The sequence below is a fragment of the Cucurbita pepo genome, chromosome LG06 (genome assembly GCF_002806865.2).
Source record: "Cucurbita pepo subsp. pepo cultivar mu-cu-16 chromosome LG06, ASM280686v2, whole genome shotgun sequence".
NCBI lineage: Eukaryota > Viridiplantae > Streptophyta > Magnoliopsida > Cucurbitales > Cucurbitaceae > Cucurbita > Cucurbita pepo.
This window is the reverse complement of record NC_036643.1, coordinates 4,595,740-4,612,088: the sequence shown is the minus strand read 5'-3', so window position 1 is coordinate 4,612,088 and position 16,349 is coordinate 4,595,740. Positions and strand designations below refer to the sequence as shown.

The 16,349-nt window shown below is 38.2% G+C and overlaps 3 protein-coding genes across 6 annotated transcripts; all 3 read right to left on the bottom strand.

Annotated features, from left to right (window-relative positions):
• Nucleotides 1-261: 261 nt before the first annotated feature.
• Nucleotides 262-3,426, bottom strand: LOC111796632. The gene is made up of 4 exons (XM_023679347.1): nt 3,019-3,426; nt 1,646-1,820; nt 868-961; nt 262-794 (listed from the first exon to the last, which is right to left on the bottom strand). Exons 1-4 carry the CDS (start codon nt 3,378-3,380, stop codon nt 496-498), a joined length of 930 nt encoding a protein of 309 aa, XP_023535115.1. The 5' UTR covers nt 3,381-3,426; the 3' UTR covers nt 262-495.
• A 4,364-nt stretch (nt 3,427-7,790) lies between these two features.
• Nucleotides 7,791-9,654, bottom strand: LOC111796654. Its single transcript, XM_023679371.1, has 2 exons — nt 9,058-9,654; nt 7,791-7,852 (listed from the first exon to the last, which is right to left on the bottom strand). Exons 1-2 carry the CDS (start codon nt 9,518-9,520, stop codon nt 7,800-7,802), a joined length of 516 nt encoding a protein of 171 aa, XP_023535139.1. The 5' UTR covers nt 9,521-9,654; the 3' UTR covers nt 7,791-7,799.
• Nucleotides 9,655-10,061: 407 nt separating this feature from the next.
• LOC111796647 (multiple organellar RNA editing factor 9, chloroplastic-like) lies at nt 10,062-14,839 on the bottom strand. Of its 4 annotated transcripts, none has more exons than XR_002815382.1 (6): nt 14,434-14,839; nt 12,998-13,095; nt 12,848-12,913; nt 12,565-12,744; nt 10,844-10,991; nt 10,062-10,270 (listed from the first exon to the last, which is right to left on the bottom strand). XR_002815382.1 is itself a non-coding variant. In XM_023679364.1 (5 exons), the coding sequence occupies exons 1-4, from the start codon at nt 14,784-14,786 to the stop codon at nt 12,566-12,568; spliced, it is 696 nt and encodes a 231-aa protein (XP_023535132.1). In that variant the 5' UTR covers nt 14,787-14,839; the 3' UTR covers nt 10,615-10,914; nt 12,565. The 4 variants fall into 4 exon arrangements, 2 of the variants coding, with proteins under 2 accessions (XP_023535132.1, XP_023535131.1); XR_002815381.1 differs by having other exon boundaries at nt 10,844-10,914; XM_023679364.1 differs by lacking the exon at nt 10,062-10,270 and having other exon boundaries at nt 10,615-10,914.
• Nucleotides 14,840-16,349: the final 1,510 nt, after the last annotated feature.

The window sequence follows — 16,349 nt, the reverse complement described above, 5'->3', positions numbered from 1 at the left end:
TGCTAGTAATGGACTGGCTGTTAGTCTATCTTCAATGCCTCTATGCAATGATGGTAAAGATCATAGTAAGTTTTGGTTGTAACTTTCTTTGGGAGCCAACATCATCGCTGGCACACCACTTGGTGCCTGACTCTGTGCCATTTGTAACAGCCAAAACCCGCTAACGGATATTATCGCTTTCCCTTCTAAGCTTTCCCGCAGCGTCTACTAAAGAGAGGTTTCCACACCTTTATAAAAAATATTTTGTTCACTTCCGACATGAGATCTCACAACTTACGAATTATACGTTCATATAAACGTTACATACAATAAAACTCCCCATGCACGTAAAAAGTCCAGCAAATACCATAAAGAAAAGCGCAATAGCCAATATTTACAACCATTCCTACCATCATGTATGCAACCCAGTAATACGTCTCATATCAATAGAATAGAATAAGACATTCGAAGACCAAAATGACGACAAATTTATCGAAAAGAACATCATATCGACATCTAATTCCGCTTCATAACCAGTAAGGCGATGACGAGAACAACCAGTCCCATAATTGATGATCCCATGGCTATCTCTGTAGTAAAGAATCCAGAGGCTGCTTTGTCATTTCCTGAAACTTCAGATCCTCCAAATATTTTCTGAAGAAAACTGGATGCATTAGCTAGCATGTCATCAATTGAAGTCGTAATATATTCTAACGTCTCGTCAAAGACGTTTCTCGACTCCTCAGCATGGTTCACAATTGGTGCCTCTTCTTCAAGCTCCTCAGAGAGTTCTTCGTGATACTCGAGTACCTTGTCTGCAACGAGTATAATCGTGCCATTAGAGACGAGAAAAGCATGCTTACAGAGCTATTATAGACTAAGCCTTACTGGTCTGATGGGATTGCAAGAAGCTCTTTAGCGCTTCATTGCCCAACATTGCATTCCAGACATTGGGGTCAGAGGCTATTGAGGCAACAACAGTCTGTATAGGAAAAAAACAGGACTCATTTAAGTGTTGAAACTCTATCAAACTTGAATTTCTTCTAAATGACACGTTGAAAGTCTTGTAAAAGAAGAAAAAGATCGTAGGGTCAAAAATCAAGATTTTAAATAATGTTATTCATATGAAAAACAGTTGTGGCAGGGACAACAAAAACTGTAACGGTTTTTAAAACGTCCCTTTCGGACTTCCCCTAAAGGTTTTTAAAACGTGTCTGCTAGGGAGAGGTTTCCATACCCTTTTCAAGGGTGTCTTGTTCTCCTTCCCAACCAATATGGGATCTCACAAAGTGGATAACCACGCATGCCTTCCGATTAGTATGTTATTTTTGACATAACGATGTCTGTGAGACCTCATATCGGTTGGGGAGGAGAACGAAACACCCTTTATAAGGGTATGGAAACCTCTCCATAACAGACACGTTTTAAAAACCTTAAGGGAAAGTCCAAAGAAGACAATATCTACTAGCGGTGGACCTGGGCAGTTACAAAAACTGTAGTCTCTATTGTATTAATCTACCCTTGTTTAATTCATGTTGAAGCATATACTCGAGGAGGAGGGGAGTGGGGGGTGCATTTCAAAGAGGGACTCGAACCTCTTGTAAGAACTTCTTGACATTAGCTTAAGAAATTAATATTCATACTAGAAGAGCATTAGTTTGATTACCTGAGCTTCAGCACTTTCCTTGAGCAGCCTAAATGCTTGAATTGCATGCTGAGGCACTGAAGTCTGCGGCTGTGAACTTACCTCAATGGATAAACAAGACTCGGATTCTGGCTTACTGTATGAACAGACAATCAGATTTGATCCACCAGATTCTGGTGAAGAAGACAAGTATACCCTGAAAAAATCAACCAAAAACATCAAGGAGAATAGAGAATGCCACCCCAGAACATGGTTTTGATTCGGGGTGCCAATAGGTGGCCAGGAGATGATGGAAATTAGAGCAAAGATTACAAACTAAGCTCGAAAAATAGCACATTAAAGCTGTGAGATCCCACATTGGTCGGGGAGGAAAACTAAGCATTCTTTATAAGGATGTGAAAATCTTTCTCTAAGAGAGACGTTTTAAAAATATTGAGGGAAAGCTCGAAAGGGAAAGCCCAAAGAGGACGATATCTACTAGCGATGGGTTTTGGATTGTTACAAATAGTATTAGAGCCAGACATAGGGCGATATGCTAGCGAGGAGGCTGAGCCCCAAAGGGGTGGCCACAGACGTGTGCTAGTAAGGACGCTGGCCCCAAATGGGGTGGATTGGGGGGTCCCACATCGATTGGAGAAGGGAACGAGTGCCAGCGAGGACGCTGGGTCCCGAGAGGAGTGGATTGTGAGATCTCACATCGGTTGGGGAGGAGAACGAAGCCTTTCTATAAGGAAGTGGAACCTCTTGCTAGGAGACATATTTTAAAAGCCATGAGTGGAAGCCCAAACGAGAAGGTTGAGCCTCAAAGTGGGTTTTGGACGGTTACAAATGGTATCAGAGCCAAACACCGGCAATGTGTCTGCGAGGAAGCTGAGAGGAAGCTGAGCCTCAAAGGGGGTGGACACAAGGTGGTGTCAATAAAGACGCAAGGCCCCATAGGGGAGGATTCGAGGGTCCCACATAAGGGAACGAGCGTTAAGGACGCAGGCCCTGTGGATTGTGAGATCTTACATCTCTACAAGGGTGTAGAAAGCCCTGTGGATTGTGAGATCTTACATCTCTACAAGGGTGTAGAAATCTCTCCTTAGCATACCATTCTAAAAACGACCGAACAGAAAATTCTTCACAAAAGAAACAATATCTACCGGACAATAGTCTATAACAATGAAAAGACTCAAAACATACTTCTTCCTTTGATATGTGGAGGGTTATGATTAATTCTTAGCTTTATTTTCTTGAACACACAATTACACAAACGATTCACAACCTAATGAAATGGAAACGAGCAGATTCGATACCAAGCACGGATTAAAGCACAGAGCACAGAGCACAGAGCAGAACCATTCATTAATCGATTCAAACAAAACTCAATCGAATAGAAATTCACGGCATACCTATCCAAAGCCTCCTTCACCTCTGCTGCAGCTTCCTTCGCCTCTTCAAAACTAGGAACCGTCCCAAACACAATCCTCGGCTCAGGTCCATCGGCGTCCACGGCCAAATCGTCCTCAAAATTGGCGAATTCCCAGTCATCTATCTCCCGCATCGGTTTCTGCACAACGTCCACCTCGGCACCGGCAGTGGCCTTCGCCGACGGCACTCGAGAAGACGATCCGACGGAAACCGACGATGCCTTCGACGCGCTGCGAAGCAATTGCCCAAACTGAGGCACCATCGATGATCCTCGGAAACCGGCGTTAACAACTCCGGCTCCGGCCATCTTCGCCGCCGCCCTAACAAATTCTCCTCCTCCCATTGTGGTGAAACGATCGCCTGAAACTACAACGAGAGAATCGAAGAGCCTTTGCTTAATTGTTAAATTGGAGGAATAATAAAGTGCTTCGCGCTCTATTATAAACCCTACCAATCAAATTTCGCCACGTCACAAAAAGCAGTTAAATAAAAGCGCTTCCTTTTGGGTTGCCACGTCACACGATTTCCTGAAACTATTTTTGTAAAATTGGAGGAATAATAAAGTGCTTCGCGCTCTATTATAAACCAACCAATCAAATTTCGCCACGTCATACAAAGCAGTTAAATAACAGCTCGCAAATATATATATATACACACACACATGCTAAACAAAATAAAAAATAATTTTTAGAGAGGAAGTTGGAGAGGAAGGTAATTTACCGAAGTGGTTACTATGCACTCGGTTGCATACGATCTAATCCACTCCACAATATTTGACACTAAGCAACACGTGGCAACCGCTGGAACTAGGTCAAATCTAATTTAGTCCCAATATTTTGGGTCATCCGCACAATTTCCCATTCATTTTAATTATTTTTTAAAATCCAATTTTCCACGTGGAAGAGTTTTTTAGTCATATGGGCCGGCCCATTTAGTTGGTGGATCAGATGTCGGCCTTTTTAAAATATTATTTTGATATTCTTATTTCGATTCTCAACGTAATATTAATTAAAGCTCCAAATTAATAAAATATAATTATTAATTTTTCATAAATAAATGAATTAAAACGGTTGTATTCTTTCTTTATTAAATTTAAAATTAATTAAATTAAATTAATTTTCTCTCAAAATCTTATCAAAATAATGATTTAAAACGAAATATAATATGGAAAGTTGGAATTAAATTTCAAATTAATTAATTATTCTACAAAAAATTATAAATATTGAATTTTATACTAAATAGGGAAATAATATACTATAAATTTATTAATTAAGCATTTTTTAATAATAAAAAGAAGCCTTAAGCCTTAAGGTTGGAAGGTGAAGAAAGGTCAAAGGAAAACGACGTCGTTTACTTTCTTTAAATGGGAGAGAGAGAAGGTTTTGGGTCCCACAATAATGAATATGTTTTGCATGGATAGGTGATGATTCACATCCATGAAAGGCCCCATTCGTCATCATTTTCCCGACTTACTTAATATTTCAATATCGTCTCGAACATATTTTATTAGGTGAGACATTTGTTATCGTTTAAACGTCGAGAGCTGAATCTATATAATATAAAGGTCAAATTCGTAATATTAGAAAAATTAGGGGTAAAAACGTGAAGGTTTGTGAGATTTGACTTTACCATATGGTTCAAATCGAGACATGCCCTGTACTACTTTATTTGAAACCAAAAGTTCAAATCTCGATATTATGAGGACTGAATTGAAATTTTACACGTATAGGGACCAAATTGAAATTGTGTAAACTTTTTGGACCAAATTTATAATCAAACTATTAATTTATCAATATAGTTGTTAACGAAGTTCACGACCCGAAGGCCTTCTACCTCCATGCAGCATTGCTCTGTCAGGCTTTCGCCCATTGCGGAAAATTCCCCACTATCGCCCCCCCGTAGGAATCTGGGTCGTGTCTCAGTCTCAATCCCAGTGTGGCTGATCATCCTATCGGACCAGCTATTGATCATCGCCTTGGTAAGTTATTGCCTCACCAACTAGCTAATCAGACGTGAGCCCCTCCTTGGGTGGATTCCTCCTTTTGCTCCTCAGCGTACGGGGTATTAGCAGCCATTTCCAGCTGTTGTTCCCCCTCCCTAGGGCAGGTTCTTACGCGTTGCTCACGTGTCCGCCACTGAAAACACTACTTCCCGTCCGACTTGCATGTGTCAAGCACGCCGCTAGCATTCATACTAAGCCAAGTTCACGAACATTTGAATATTAATAAAAAAAAAATAGTAACACGAACATTTGTTTTATAATTTAAAATTCAAAGTTAAATGGATTTAACGAAGAACATATATATTTTTAAAAAATTGTTTTTGAATTATTCGATACAAAATGCTATAAATTTATTATTTTTTTTCGATAAACTAAATTATGTATAATATATTATAAAATTAGTAATGTACCAAATTTATAACATAAAATATATCTATAAATTAATTAATTTTCAATTTTAATTTATAATTTTAAATTATTATTACCAAACATATATTTAAAATATTAAATCTAACTCTATTTTTTAATAAATTTATAAAAGTCAAGTCCACGTCAACAGTGTGCAAATATCGGCCCACATTAACTCGCTTTAAACTCGTTCGTTTCCACTAATAGCCATATGACACGTGGCAAAACTGGAATTATCTGGAGCCCACGCTGGAAATTAGGCATGTGAATGGTGGGACCCACCTAAACCATCTGTCAGTTGGACCCACATTCTCGCGTAAAACAAAACTAGTGGACCCCACTTTTCATCACTATTGGATAATAATGCCGAGAAAATCGCATAATTATTGACGAAAAATATAAATTAAAATTGAAAATTATAATAATGCTAAGGAAATTGCATGATTATCGGCGGAAAATGCCAATAAATTAAATATAATTATTAATTAATCCAAAATATTTTATTTTTTAAAAAATAAAAAAAATGTGAAAAAACAAAAGGGGTGAATTTGATGGGAAAATCAAAGAAAATAAATAAATAAATAAATGGTTTTTTTTTTTAATTTTAATTTTAAATATCGATATTGAACAAAAAGAAAGAGACAAATCCTAATTTAGAGTACAATAGAACCAAACATTACCTTAAAAAAGACATTAATTAGATTACAATATCCTTTGCTTTGGTTCCTTGTCTAATTATTTGTCTTTATAAATTATTTTAAGAACATTAAAAATGAGCGCCCGGTGATCCCGACATTTTTCTACAGTATGACGACGTTATGTGTTTGTCGCTTCAAAGAGTAAATACTACCTTCATGCACCAACACGAGTCATCTAACATGTTTTATCCTGACTCGCATGCTTCTGAGGAAAATTCATAGGAGTAATGATTTCGTTAATGACCCCGACATTCTCTTGAGACATGACTATGTTACCTGTTTGTTGCTTCTAAGAGTAAAGATGGTATCCACTGATTATTTTCGGTATGGTTTGATCTCGCTCACATGTTTCTTAGGAAAGTTACTAAAAAGACGCACAATATAAGATTGTTTCAACCCAAAAACGCTTAATTTTGAAGGTTTTTTTTATGGGTATAGATAGTAACTTTCAATTCTTTTAAGATTTTCTCAACCATACTGTTCTCAAGAGCACTCTCATCTCATTTTGACGTGATCTCAATTCATTCATATATCTCGCTCGATCGTCACAAAAAGGAATTTTTTCCCTAACGGTTGGAGAGGGAGGGTTTGTGTGAGATCCCACATCGTTTGGAGAGAGAAACGAAGCATTCCTTATAAGGGCGTGGAAACTTTTCCCTAACGAACCGTTTTAAAAATCGTGAGGCTGACAACGCTACGCAACAAGCCAAAGCGGACAATATCTACTAGCGGTGGGGCTTGAGTTTTGTTACAAATGGCATCAGAGCAAGACACCGGGTGATGTGCCTGCGAGAACGTTGGGTCCCCAAGGAGAATGGATTGTGAGATCCCACATCGGTTGAAGAGGGAACGAAGCCTTCCTTACAAAGGCGTGGAAACTTTTCCATAACAGACCGTTTTAAAAATCATGAGGCTGACAACGCTACGCAACGAGCCAGAGTAGACAATACCTGCTAGCGGTGGGGTTTGAACTGTTCCAAATTTCATCAAAGCCAGACACCGGGTGGTGTGCCAGCGACGACGTTGGGTCCCTAAGGAGAATGGATTGTGAGATCCCACATCGGTTGAAGACGAAAACGAAGCATTCCTTACAAGTGCGTGAAAACTTTTCCCTAACAAATCATTTTAAAAATCATGAGGCTGACAACGCTACGTAACGAGCTAAAGCGGACAATATCTACTAGCGATAAAACTTGAGCTATTACAAATGACATCAAAGTCGGACACTGGGTGGTGTGCAGTGAGGACATTGGGTCCCCAAGGAGAGTGAATTGTGAGATCCCACATCGATTGAAGAGGGGTACACACCAGACAGTGTGCTAGCGAGAATGTTAGGTTCCCGGGAGTGGATTGTGATATTTCACGGAGAGAAGAACGAAATATTCCTTATAAGGGTGTGGAAACCTTTCACTAACAGACGTGATTTAAAAACAGTGAGACCGACGACGATACACACATAAAAAGGTATTTTTAATTCCAAAATTTCACCACACAAGCTCTCATTATACACTAAAGTGTGACAAATGATTTCTTTATAAAGTTAAAAATAAAATTATTGCAACAAAATAATATAAATACAAAAGTTGGAAACTTGAATNTTTTTTTTTTTTTTTTTTTTTTTTTTTTTTTTTTTTTTTTTTTTTGTTTGGCCCTCTTATCTAAGAGATTCAAAGTCTCTTCGCTTCCTCAAAGGATTCGTCAGTGCAGCTGCAAAAAACCAGACACAAAGAAACTCAGTCATGGAAAGAAACAAAACAAGAACAGATCTCTATCTCTCTGTCTAAAACAATGAACTCGAGCTTGCAAATGGGTGTCACCAAATATTGATTTACAGAGTGAAGAAGAAGAAGAAGAAGCCATTAATGGCGGCAAGGGAAGCCATTAATGAAGGGAAAGAGATGAAGAAAGCAACCAATCTAGAGAGAGGAAGGCAGAGCCAACAGAACTGTTGATTGAGAAGCTACGTTAGAGCCAGAGGAATGAATTCAAGTATGAAAAAACAAGATCAAAATTAACCCATTTGTGAGGAAACAAATGGAAACAGAACCCAGCAATTTACAGAAAAAATAATGAATGTTAGTGACAGAGTTCATAAGAAACAGAGGAAAACAGAGCTAAAAGAAGCCATGGATGAGAAAAAAAAATGAAAATAAGGAGAACCCATCAAAGAAAAGAGGTAGCCAAGGCAAGAACAGAGGAAACAGAGCCAAAAGAAGCCATGAATGAGAAAAACGATGAAAAATAAGAAGAACCCATCAATTTAGAGTGAATCAGAGAGGAAATAAAGATGTAGCCAAGACAAAAACAGAGGAAACAAAGCCATGAGAAGCCATTGTTGAGATAAGAAACACTAGTAGTAGCAGCAAATGCTAGAACAGAGGAAACAGAGCCAAAAGAAGCCATGAATGAGAAAAACGATGAAAAATAAGAAGAACCCATCAATTTAGAGTGAATCAGAGAGGAAATAAAGATGTAGCCAAGACAAAAACAGAGGAAACAAAGCCATGAGAAGCCATTGTTGAGATAAGAAACACTAGTAGTAGCAGNGGAGAACCCATCAAAGAAAAGAGGTAGCCAAGGCAAAAACAGAGGAAACAGAGCCAAAAGAAGCCATGAATGAGAAAAACGATGAAAAATAAGAAGAACCCATCAATTTAGAGTGAATCAGAGAGGAAATAAAGACGTAGCCAAGCCAAAAACAGAGGAAACAAATCCATGAGAAGCCATTGATGATAGCAGAAACACAAGAAGTAGCAGCAAATGCCAAAACAGAGGAAACAGAGCCAAAAGAAGCCATGGATGATCCCAAAGATCAACAAAAACAAACAGACCCAAGAGAAGCCATTAATGGAAGATCAACAAAAAGAATCAAAACCCAACAAAAATCAAAAGAGATCTAAGTGAAAATTCACCTTGAGGGTTACAATCAGGAGGATCTTCAAAGAGCGACAAAGAGAGCTGTTTATGCGCGACACCAATGTCAATAAGAATGACACCAGAAGAAGGATCATTAACAATGATATCCTTAACCGGCAGCCATAGAAAGAGCTCTTCCTGAGACATACCCTCCACTCCAATCAAGCTCCCATAGCTAAGATTAGCACTAAAAACACTTTCAAAAATCACTCTGTTTTCATATTTGGCCATACATGGCCCATCCAAGTACACTTCCAGCCGATCATTTTCACCCAGTGTGTAAGATTTCACTTGCTTGGGCACCAGCCCTGCCGGCAGCCCCATGGAGCGCAGGAGCGAGTGAATAGAAGAGGAATCTTTGGGAGAATTGCTGCAGCAACAGGAAGAACAGAAACCCACAAACAAGATGATAATTGAGATCCGAATTCTGGAATTCCAGCTGCCAAACAAGTCGGCCATGGCTGAATTTCAGAGACAGACAGACAGACAGACAGAGGGGACGAGGTTTATGAGGGTGTGGTTTTTGTGAGGGAGAAAAAGTGGAGAGACTGTTTATGGGAACAATTAGATGAGCTTAGGGCACTGTGAAATTACGGTCGTGTCCTTGTGTTGAATTTTTCCTAGGGCTTCCCCAAATTTGTGTATATATATATAATTATATATTAGAGGTAGGTGAGGGAAAATGAAATAAAATATTTTAAAATTTGTATCGGTTCAAATTGTGATAGCCTAATTGAATAATTTTGGCCTACGAATTTTCCGTCCAATGTCAAATAAGTCCTAAACTTTAAAAACGGACTAATAAAGTGTTAATTTTCAAAATGATGTTTATTGGTTCCCCCAATTTTAAAACGTCTAATAAATTTTTTAATTTTATGTATAATAGATCTATAAAATTTTCAATGATAAGTCATTGACCAACGTCATTAGAATAAAAGTCAACTAATTATCTAACAAATCAATTATCGATTAATATTTTTAAAATTTATTAGATACGAGATTGAAAGTTTAAAGATGGCTGAGATTATCTCACTCATCTAGATAGCATTATATTCTGGATTTGAAGGAATCTCGCACTGGGTCTAGTTGATTATGCCCGCCCAAGTTCCCAACGTAGAGAAAATCATTGCGAAAAAGGTTGTCCACAACGTCCACTCTTCCATCTTCAGTTGGTCTATTCTGCACTTTCAGTTTTCCGTCCGAATGACCCTAAACGTAATTAAACACAAACTTGAAAGTTCAAGAGTTTACTCTACACATAATTGAACGTTTCGAGACATATCAGACATTTTAAAAAGTTCAGAGATCAAATAAACACAAAGTGCAACGTTTTTTTTTTCTCTCGATAAACATGGTAGGAAACAAATTATAACACAAAAAGGGCATTTCGGTCCATAAAAATCCAACCCAAAACCAGGTTTTTTTTTTTTTTTTTTTTTTTTCAGTGTGAAAATAAAAAAAGAAAAACGCCACATCTGGCAGAGGAGAAGACAGGGGAAGACGAACGGCAAAACGTTGTCGCATTACAAAATTAAAAATAAAAAGAAAGGGGCAAAACGGTAAATGCACCTCACAACAGATTCTTATAAAAATCTCGTGAAACATAGGATTTGGTATTGGCCAATCCCCAATCCCGGGATAATTTCCGGTGTGTGAAATTCCAAAACTAGACATCATAAACATCGTTAATTACAATTATACGCCACTGTTAAGTCACGCGCCTACGATAAAATAATAATAATAATAATAATAATTCGAGGGGAGTAATAATGATAACGTTACCTGATAGGAACGGGTGACAGTGACCATAGCGAACTGATTTAACGCACGTGGACCAAACAATTGAATGGCACCTGCCATTCCGACACCGAGAGGGTGATTTTAGCAGGAATCGAAGTTGGACCGTCGGTCCAAAGGAGACAACAGTAATCTTGTAATTAAGAATTAAGAAAAGTAATTAAAAAGCAATTAGGAATAATTAAGGGATTGGATAATCTGTCTGTAAGGATATTAGCATAAGATAGACAAATTATATACAATATGATTATATTGCATAGTCTTTCAAACACTTTTTTTATTTACCCTAACTTAAAAATAATACTTTATTAGACGTTAAATTATACGACATATATACGATATTTTCAAAAGAAATTAAAATTTTATTAGATATTAAACAAAAACAGCCTATGCAATAATGTCCTCATAAAAAAAAAAATTATATAAATGCATTTTCTATAAAAAAAAATAATTACAAAAAATAAAACAAGCATTAATTGTGTCAATGATTGCAACTACTTTGTTTTTTTTAACTTATTGAAGCAATCATTAATGGTTGAATTAATAATAATAACAATAATGATAATAAACACTCTTTAATGTGAAGTTTATATTATTTTTGCCGTAGTTACCTGTCTCTGAAGTTGTTATTTCTGCAAGGTTGAACAGAGACAATTATTGTGTTATATTCAAAAGAGTAGAGAATATCCATCAATGGATAGTTTTTAACTGTAATCTCAACCTTGATCCTATGGAGGTCAAATAAGTAAATCAAGAATAAAGCTCGATTTTACCGAGCATTTCATAGATAAGATACTAATTATCAATCCAAATTTAACTTCTCTCTTTGCTTACTCCCACAAACTTACTGTATTAGTGTGTGAGATCCCACATTAGTTGGAGGGGAACGAAACATTCCTCACAAGGGTGTGAAAATCTCTCCCTAGCAGACGTGTTTTATAAACCTTGAAGGGTAGCCCGAAAGGGAAAGCCCAAAGAAACAATATTTGCTAGTGGTGGGCTCGAGCTGTTACAAATACCAAGGAATGTGCTAGCAAGGATCCTGGATCCCCAAAAGAGGTGGAAACAATATCGGCTAGTGGTGGGCTTGAGCTATTACAAATGGTATCAGAGCCAGACACCAGGGGGTGTGCTAGCAAGGACGCTAGGTCCCCAAGGGAGGTGGAAACAATATCAACTAGCGGTGGACTTGAGCTGTTACAAATGGTATCAAAGACAGACACTAGGGGGTGTGCTAGCAAGGATGCTGGGTCCCCAAGGGAGGTGGATTGTGAGATTCCACATTGGTTGGGAAGGGGAACGAAGCATTTCTCATAAGGGTGTGGAAACCTCTCCCTAGCATACGCGTTTCAAAAATCTTGAAGGGAAGTTCATAAAAAGAATAAGAGTCTTCATAAAAAGAAATCACTGTTCTAAACCATATATTCTCCAATGACATTCTGCGCTACAAGGTCACATCACAATACAAGAGTCCTTTCAAGGATGAACATGAATGAACTACATACAGAACAGCATGTACAAAATTCCAAGAACAATATGAAAGTATGCGGATTACTACCTCTTAATTCTGCATCATATCATTCTTAGTAGAGTTCAAAGCACAATCTCAAGTCATACACTAATGGATTGCAAAGGAAAATGAACAAAAACATTCTACTTTCCCATGCAAGCACTACAAATATTGGAAGGAAAAATCACTACATTACCTTATCCTGAATTTGATTCCGTTCTGGTTGTTGCTTGTGGTCTCGGCTTTCGTTGTTCAGGAGAAGGGCCATCCCGTTTTCTTTCATATCTCCTACTTTCATATTTGGTTTCTCTTCGTTTCTTTGGTTCATAAACAGGATACTTGGATGGAATTATTTCTCCATTTATGTACTTGTCACCTAAAAGTTAACAACATGAAACTAAGTTAATCTGGACAAAACTAGTTAAAAGAAGCTCCTAATCTTTGTTCTTGACATCTAAGAGAGAGGATATAAACCAAACCTCCATAATCTTTGTTCTTGACATCTATATAAGAATCTGGCAACACCCAAAGAACTCCAGGTAGTCCTGCAATGGAAAAGTTCAAATAGCATCTCTCAGCAAAGCTGTTAGAATAGGGCTTCCAAGAAAAATTCATAAACCAACACTTACCCTTAAATTTCTCGGATGTTTCTTCGGACACTGTGCATTGGAATCCAGTGTAGGTGGTGGTGCTGAAAGCATACATGTTTTTCTTGGCTTCTTCCATGCTGTTTCCAAGAAAATTTTCACATGAGAGATCAAAAAATCCTTGACCAACCATTTGCGAAAATCCCAGAACGTTCATATCTCTAAGTTTTTCAGAGTCACTGAACGCTAATAAAATAAAGATTTAAGGATTACAAGTTCAATTCATGAAATTTTGAATTTGTGTCTATTGAGCGATCAAAAGTAGTTACCTAAACTTCAATTTTGTGTCTAATAAATCTATGATAAGTAATTGATTTATTAGGGGTGTAAATCTGAATTCTATATTTAAAAGGAAACCTAATTTTATGTGAGATCCCACATTCGGATGAGAATGAAACATTGTTTATAAGGGTGTACATTTTTCTAACAGACGCGTTTTAAAAACTTCGAGGGGAAGTCCGAAAAGGAAAGCCCAAAGAGGACAATATCTGCTAGTGGTAGGTTGGGCTATTATAATGGTATTAGAGCTAGACACCTGGCGATGTGCCAACCAGGAGGCTGTGCCCCAAAGGGAGGTGGACATGAGGCAGTGTGCCAGCAAGGACGTTGGGCCTCGAAGGATGGTGGATTGGGGGGTCCCACATCAATTGGAGAAGATAACGAGTGCCAGCGAGAACGCTAGGCCCCGAAGGGAGTGGATATTGAGATCCCACGTCGGTTAGGGAGGAGAACAAAACATTAACTTTTAAGAGTGTGGAAACTTTTTCCTAGTAGACACATTTTAAAAACCTTGAGGTGAAACCCCCTTAAGGGAAAATCCAAAAAGGACAATATTGGCTGGCGGTAGGCTTGAGCGATTAAGAACCAAAGGCCCAAAGGTCTTTCTAACCTTTAATTTTGTGATGCCCTGCATAATATTGAATGTAGGTTCAAGATGCATTTGGTGATTTCTCTCACATATATCAACTTGTGTAAAATTGCCGCCCCATTGTTCAAATCTCTTATAATTTCCAATCATTTTGCCAATCTGAGCAAGGTACCAATCATTTCTCTTATTATAGGAGCTGCTCTACAAGTAAAAGAAGCAAAGAAGAGCCCCGGGAACAAAGAAACAGACAGCACAAAAATCTCTCGAGCAAACTGATAGTTGATTGTTCTTAATTCCATTTCAAAAATGAAATTCCAAACCCCGCCAAACTCCCACCTGTTACCTAACGCATATTTACCACAACACAAGACGCTCTCATATCGATTAATATATCAATTTCCAAACACTTCAGCCGAGAGACACACAAAAACATACTGTAGCAGAGATTCTTTAATCCTCTACACAAATGGAATCCTCATACAAACATTTGAAACGAAAACGAAGATATGCATATTAGAGAGAGCAAAAGCGAGAGAGATTGAGAGAGAACCTTCCCAAAACAGTAGCAAGAGTGTTGAGATAGGTATCAATCATCTGTTCCCTCGTTGGAGCAGGATCTTTGGGAAACTCCATGACAATAAGCCAATGGTTATAATCACAACCAGGCAACATAAACGTCTCCCTTTCCTCATTGCTACTGCTCCTCTTTGACGAGTAATCGCTATCCAAAGCGGCTCGAACCAAAACCCCCGATTGAGAGCCAGAACGAAGGCGAACATTCGAAATCCGACTCACTGAGTTGAGCTGAAGAAAGCGACCGAGTTCCTGGCGCGGTAAGAGCGAAGGCTTCTGAAATGGAATTAGAGAGTGAGGAGAAAAGGAGAGATTGATAGCCATTAGCATTACAGAGAGACGAAGCGGATACCGAAAATTTCGAGGAAGAAGATGAGGTTTTTGGAAGGGGATAGCGCTTTCACGCTTTGGATGAGATATTTTTGAAAAAATTTGGGCCGTGGATGGTTTCGGCCCATTAACTAACATGTCTGATCCAATATTCAAGCCCAATATGTTATGGGCCAAGGTGAAAATCAAGCCCAATATTCAAGCCCAATATGTTATATTGTACATAAAGTCAATGTCCAATGATGTTAGGAAACAATGAAAACCAAGGGAACTTAACCCTAGTTAACTCTTAACCTCCAACTAAACTCTCGATTAACTAACCCGCTCTTGCAGGTCGATACCTGAAACTAACGAAACGAATCCACTTGATTCGTATGCGATCGACAAAGAAATTCAAAGCTGAATTCTCGCAAGATTGGCGTGTCGTTTGTCACAGACGTTTCGAAGCTTAAAAGCTAGATTAGAGAGCTTTCTTTCGTAAACGTGAATTACCCCAAGAAGTTCAAATTTGACACTAGACTTTCCTCATCCCTTGACAAGGGTTTATCCTGTCTGCTCCTTAACGTTCATGCTTCCGGCCCTAGGTTCATGATTGGTACACTGAACAATTCGAGGCTTGACCCAAAACCCATTAAGCTCGATGGGTTGATTAGCTTTTCAGGGCTAGTTAACCGAGGAGTGTTACTCTTAGGTTTAATTGAACTTGGGGCCTCTTTCTTTTCGAGTCTCGTTTACATCAGACTTATAATGTAACTTTAATGGTCAACCTAAGGTTGTTGACTATATATATCTTTATCCTTAACGCCAATGATTGACTAAAGTGACTTTAATAAAGGCACTATCAACCAATCGAATCGCTAGAAAACAAAATGAAATTTGATTGGGATACAATAATGAAAGCACCATAATGTAATGTGTAGTCAATTTTGAATAGCTAGCATCAAAATAGGACTATTTATATGACTTTAAAGGCATGCAAGATCATCACAAAACCCTAGCTAGCTCTAGGGTTTTAACAGCAAAGCATTGAAAAGTAAGCAAATAAAATGGAGAAAATGATGGGGGGAGAAGATGGAGATGGTGAAATGGAGCTTTCAAGCTTTGAGAAAGAAAGAAACTAATAATTTTAGGTTAATGGTGGGAGTAGATGAGTCTTATTCATTCACTTTATCATTTTCTCTTGTGTTCTATCTCCATCTCGAACAGTAGCAACTTAAGCTCACCGCTAACAGATATCGTCTTTTTTGGACTTTGTGAGATCCTACATCGATTGGAGAGTGGAATGAAGCATTTTGTATAAGGGTTTGGAAACCTCTCCTTAGTAGATGTGTTCTAAAACCGTGAGGTTGATGACGATGTGTAACGGGTCAAAGCAGACAATATCTGCTAGCTGTGGACTTGAGTTGTTACAAATGGTATCTGCTAGCTGTGGACTTGAGTTGTTACAAATGGTATCAAAGCTAATCACTGGGCAGTGTGCTAACAAGGAAGTTGGGCCTCCAAAGGGGATGGATTGTGGGATCTCACATCAGTTGGGGAGAAGAATGAAGAAAGTTCTTCTTA

Coding starts and splice junctions, on each gene's coding strand:
- LOC111796654 (XM_023679371.1), bottom strand. CDS start 9,520: ATGGCCGACTTGTTTGGCAGCTGGAATTCCAGAATTCGGATCTCAATT. Junction 7,853..9,057: donor TCCTGATTGTAACCCTCAAG/GTGAATTTTCAC, acceptor GGTTTTTTGCAG/CTGCACTGACGAATCCTTTG.
- LOC111796647 (XM_023679364.1), bottom strand. CDS start 14,786: ATGCTAATGGCTATCAATCTCTCCTTTTCTCCTCACTCTCTAATTCCA. Junction 13,096..14,433: donor CTTGCTACTGTTTTGGGAAG/GTTCTCTCTCAA, acceptor TCTTGGAAACAG/CATGGAAGAAGCCAAGAAAA. Junction 12,745..12,847: donor CAAGAACAAAGATTATGGAG/GTTTGGTTTATA, acceptor GTTAACTTTTAG/GTGACAAGTACATAAATGGA.
- LOC111796632 (XM_023679347.1), bottom strand. CDS start 3,380: ATGGGAGGAGGAGAATTTGTTAGGGCGGCGGCGAAGATGGCCGGAGCC. Junction 1,821..3,018: donor GTGAAGGAGGCTTTGGATAG/GTATGCCGTGAA, acceptor TGATTTTTTCAG/GGTATACTTGTCTTCTTCAC. Junction 795..867: donor CTTGCAATCCCATCAGACCA/GTAAGGCTTAGT, acceptor TACTCGTTGCAG/ACAAGGTACTCGAGTATCAC.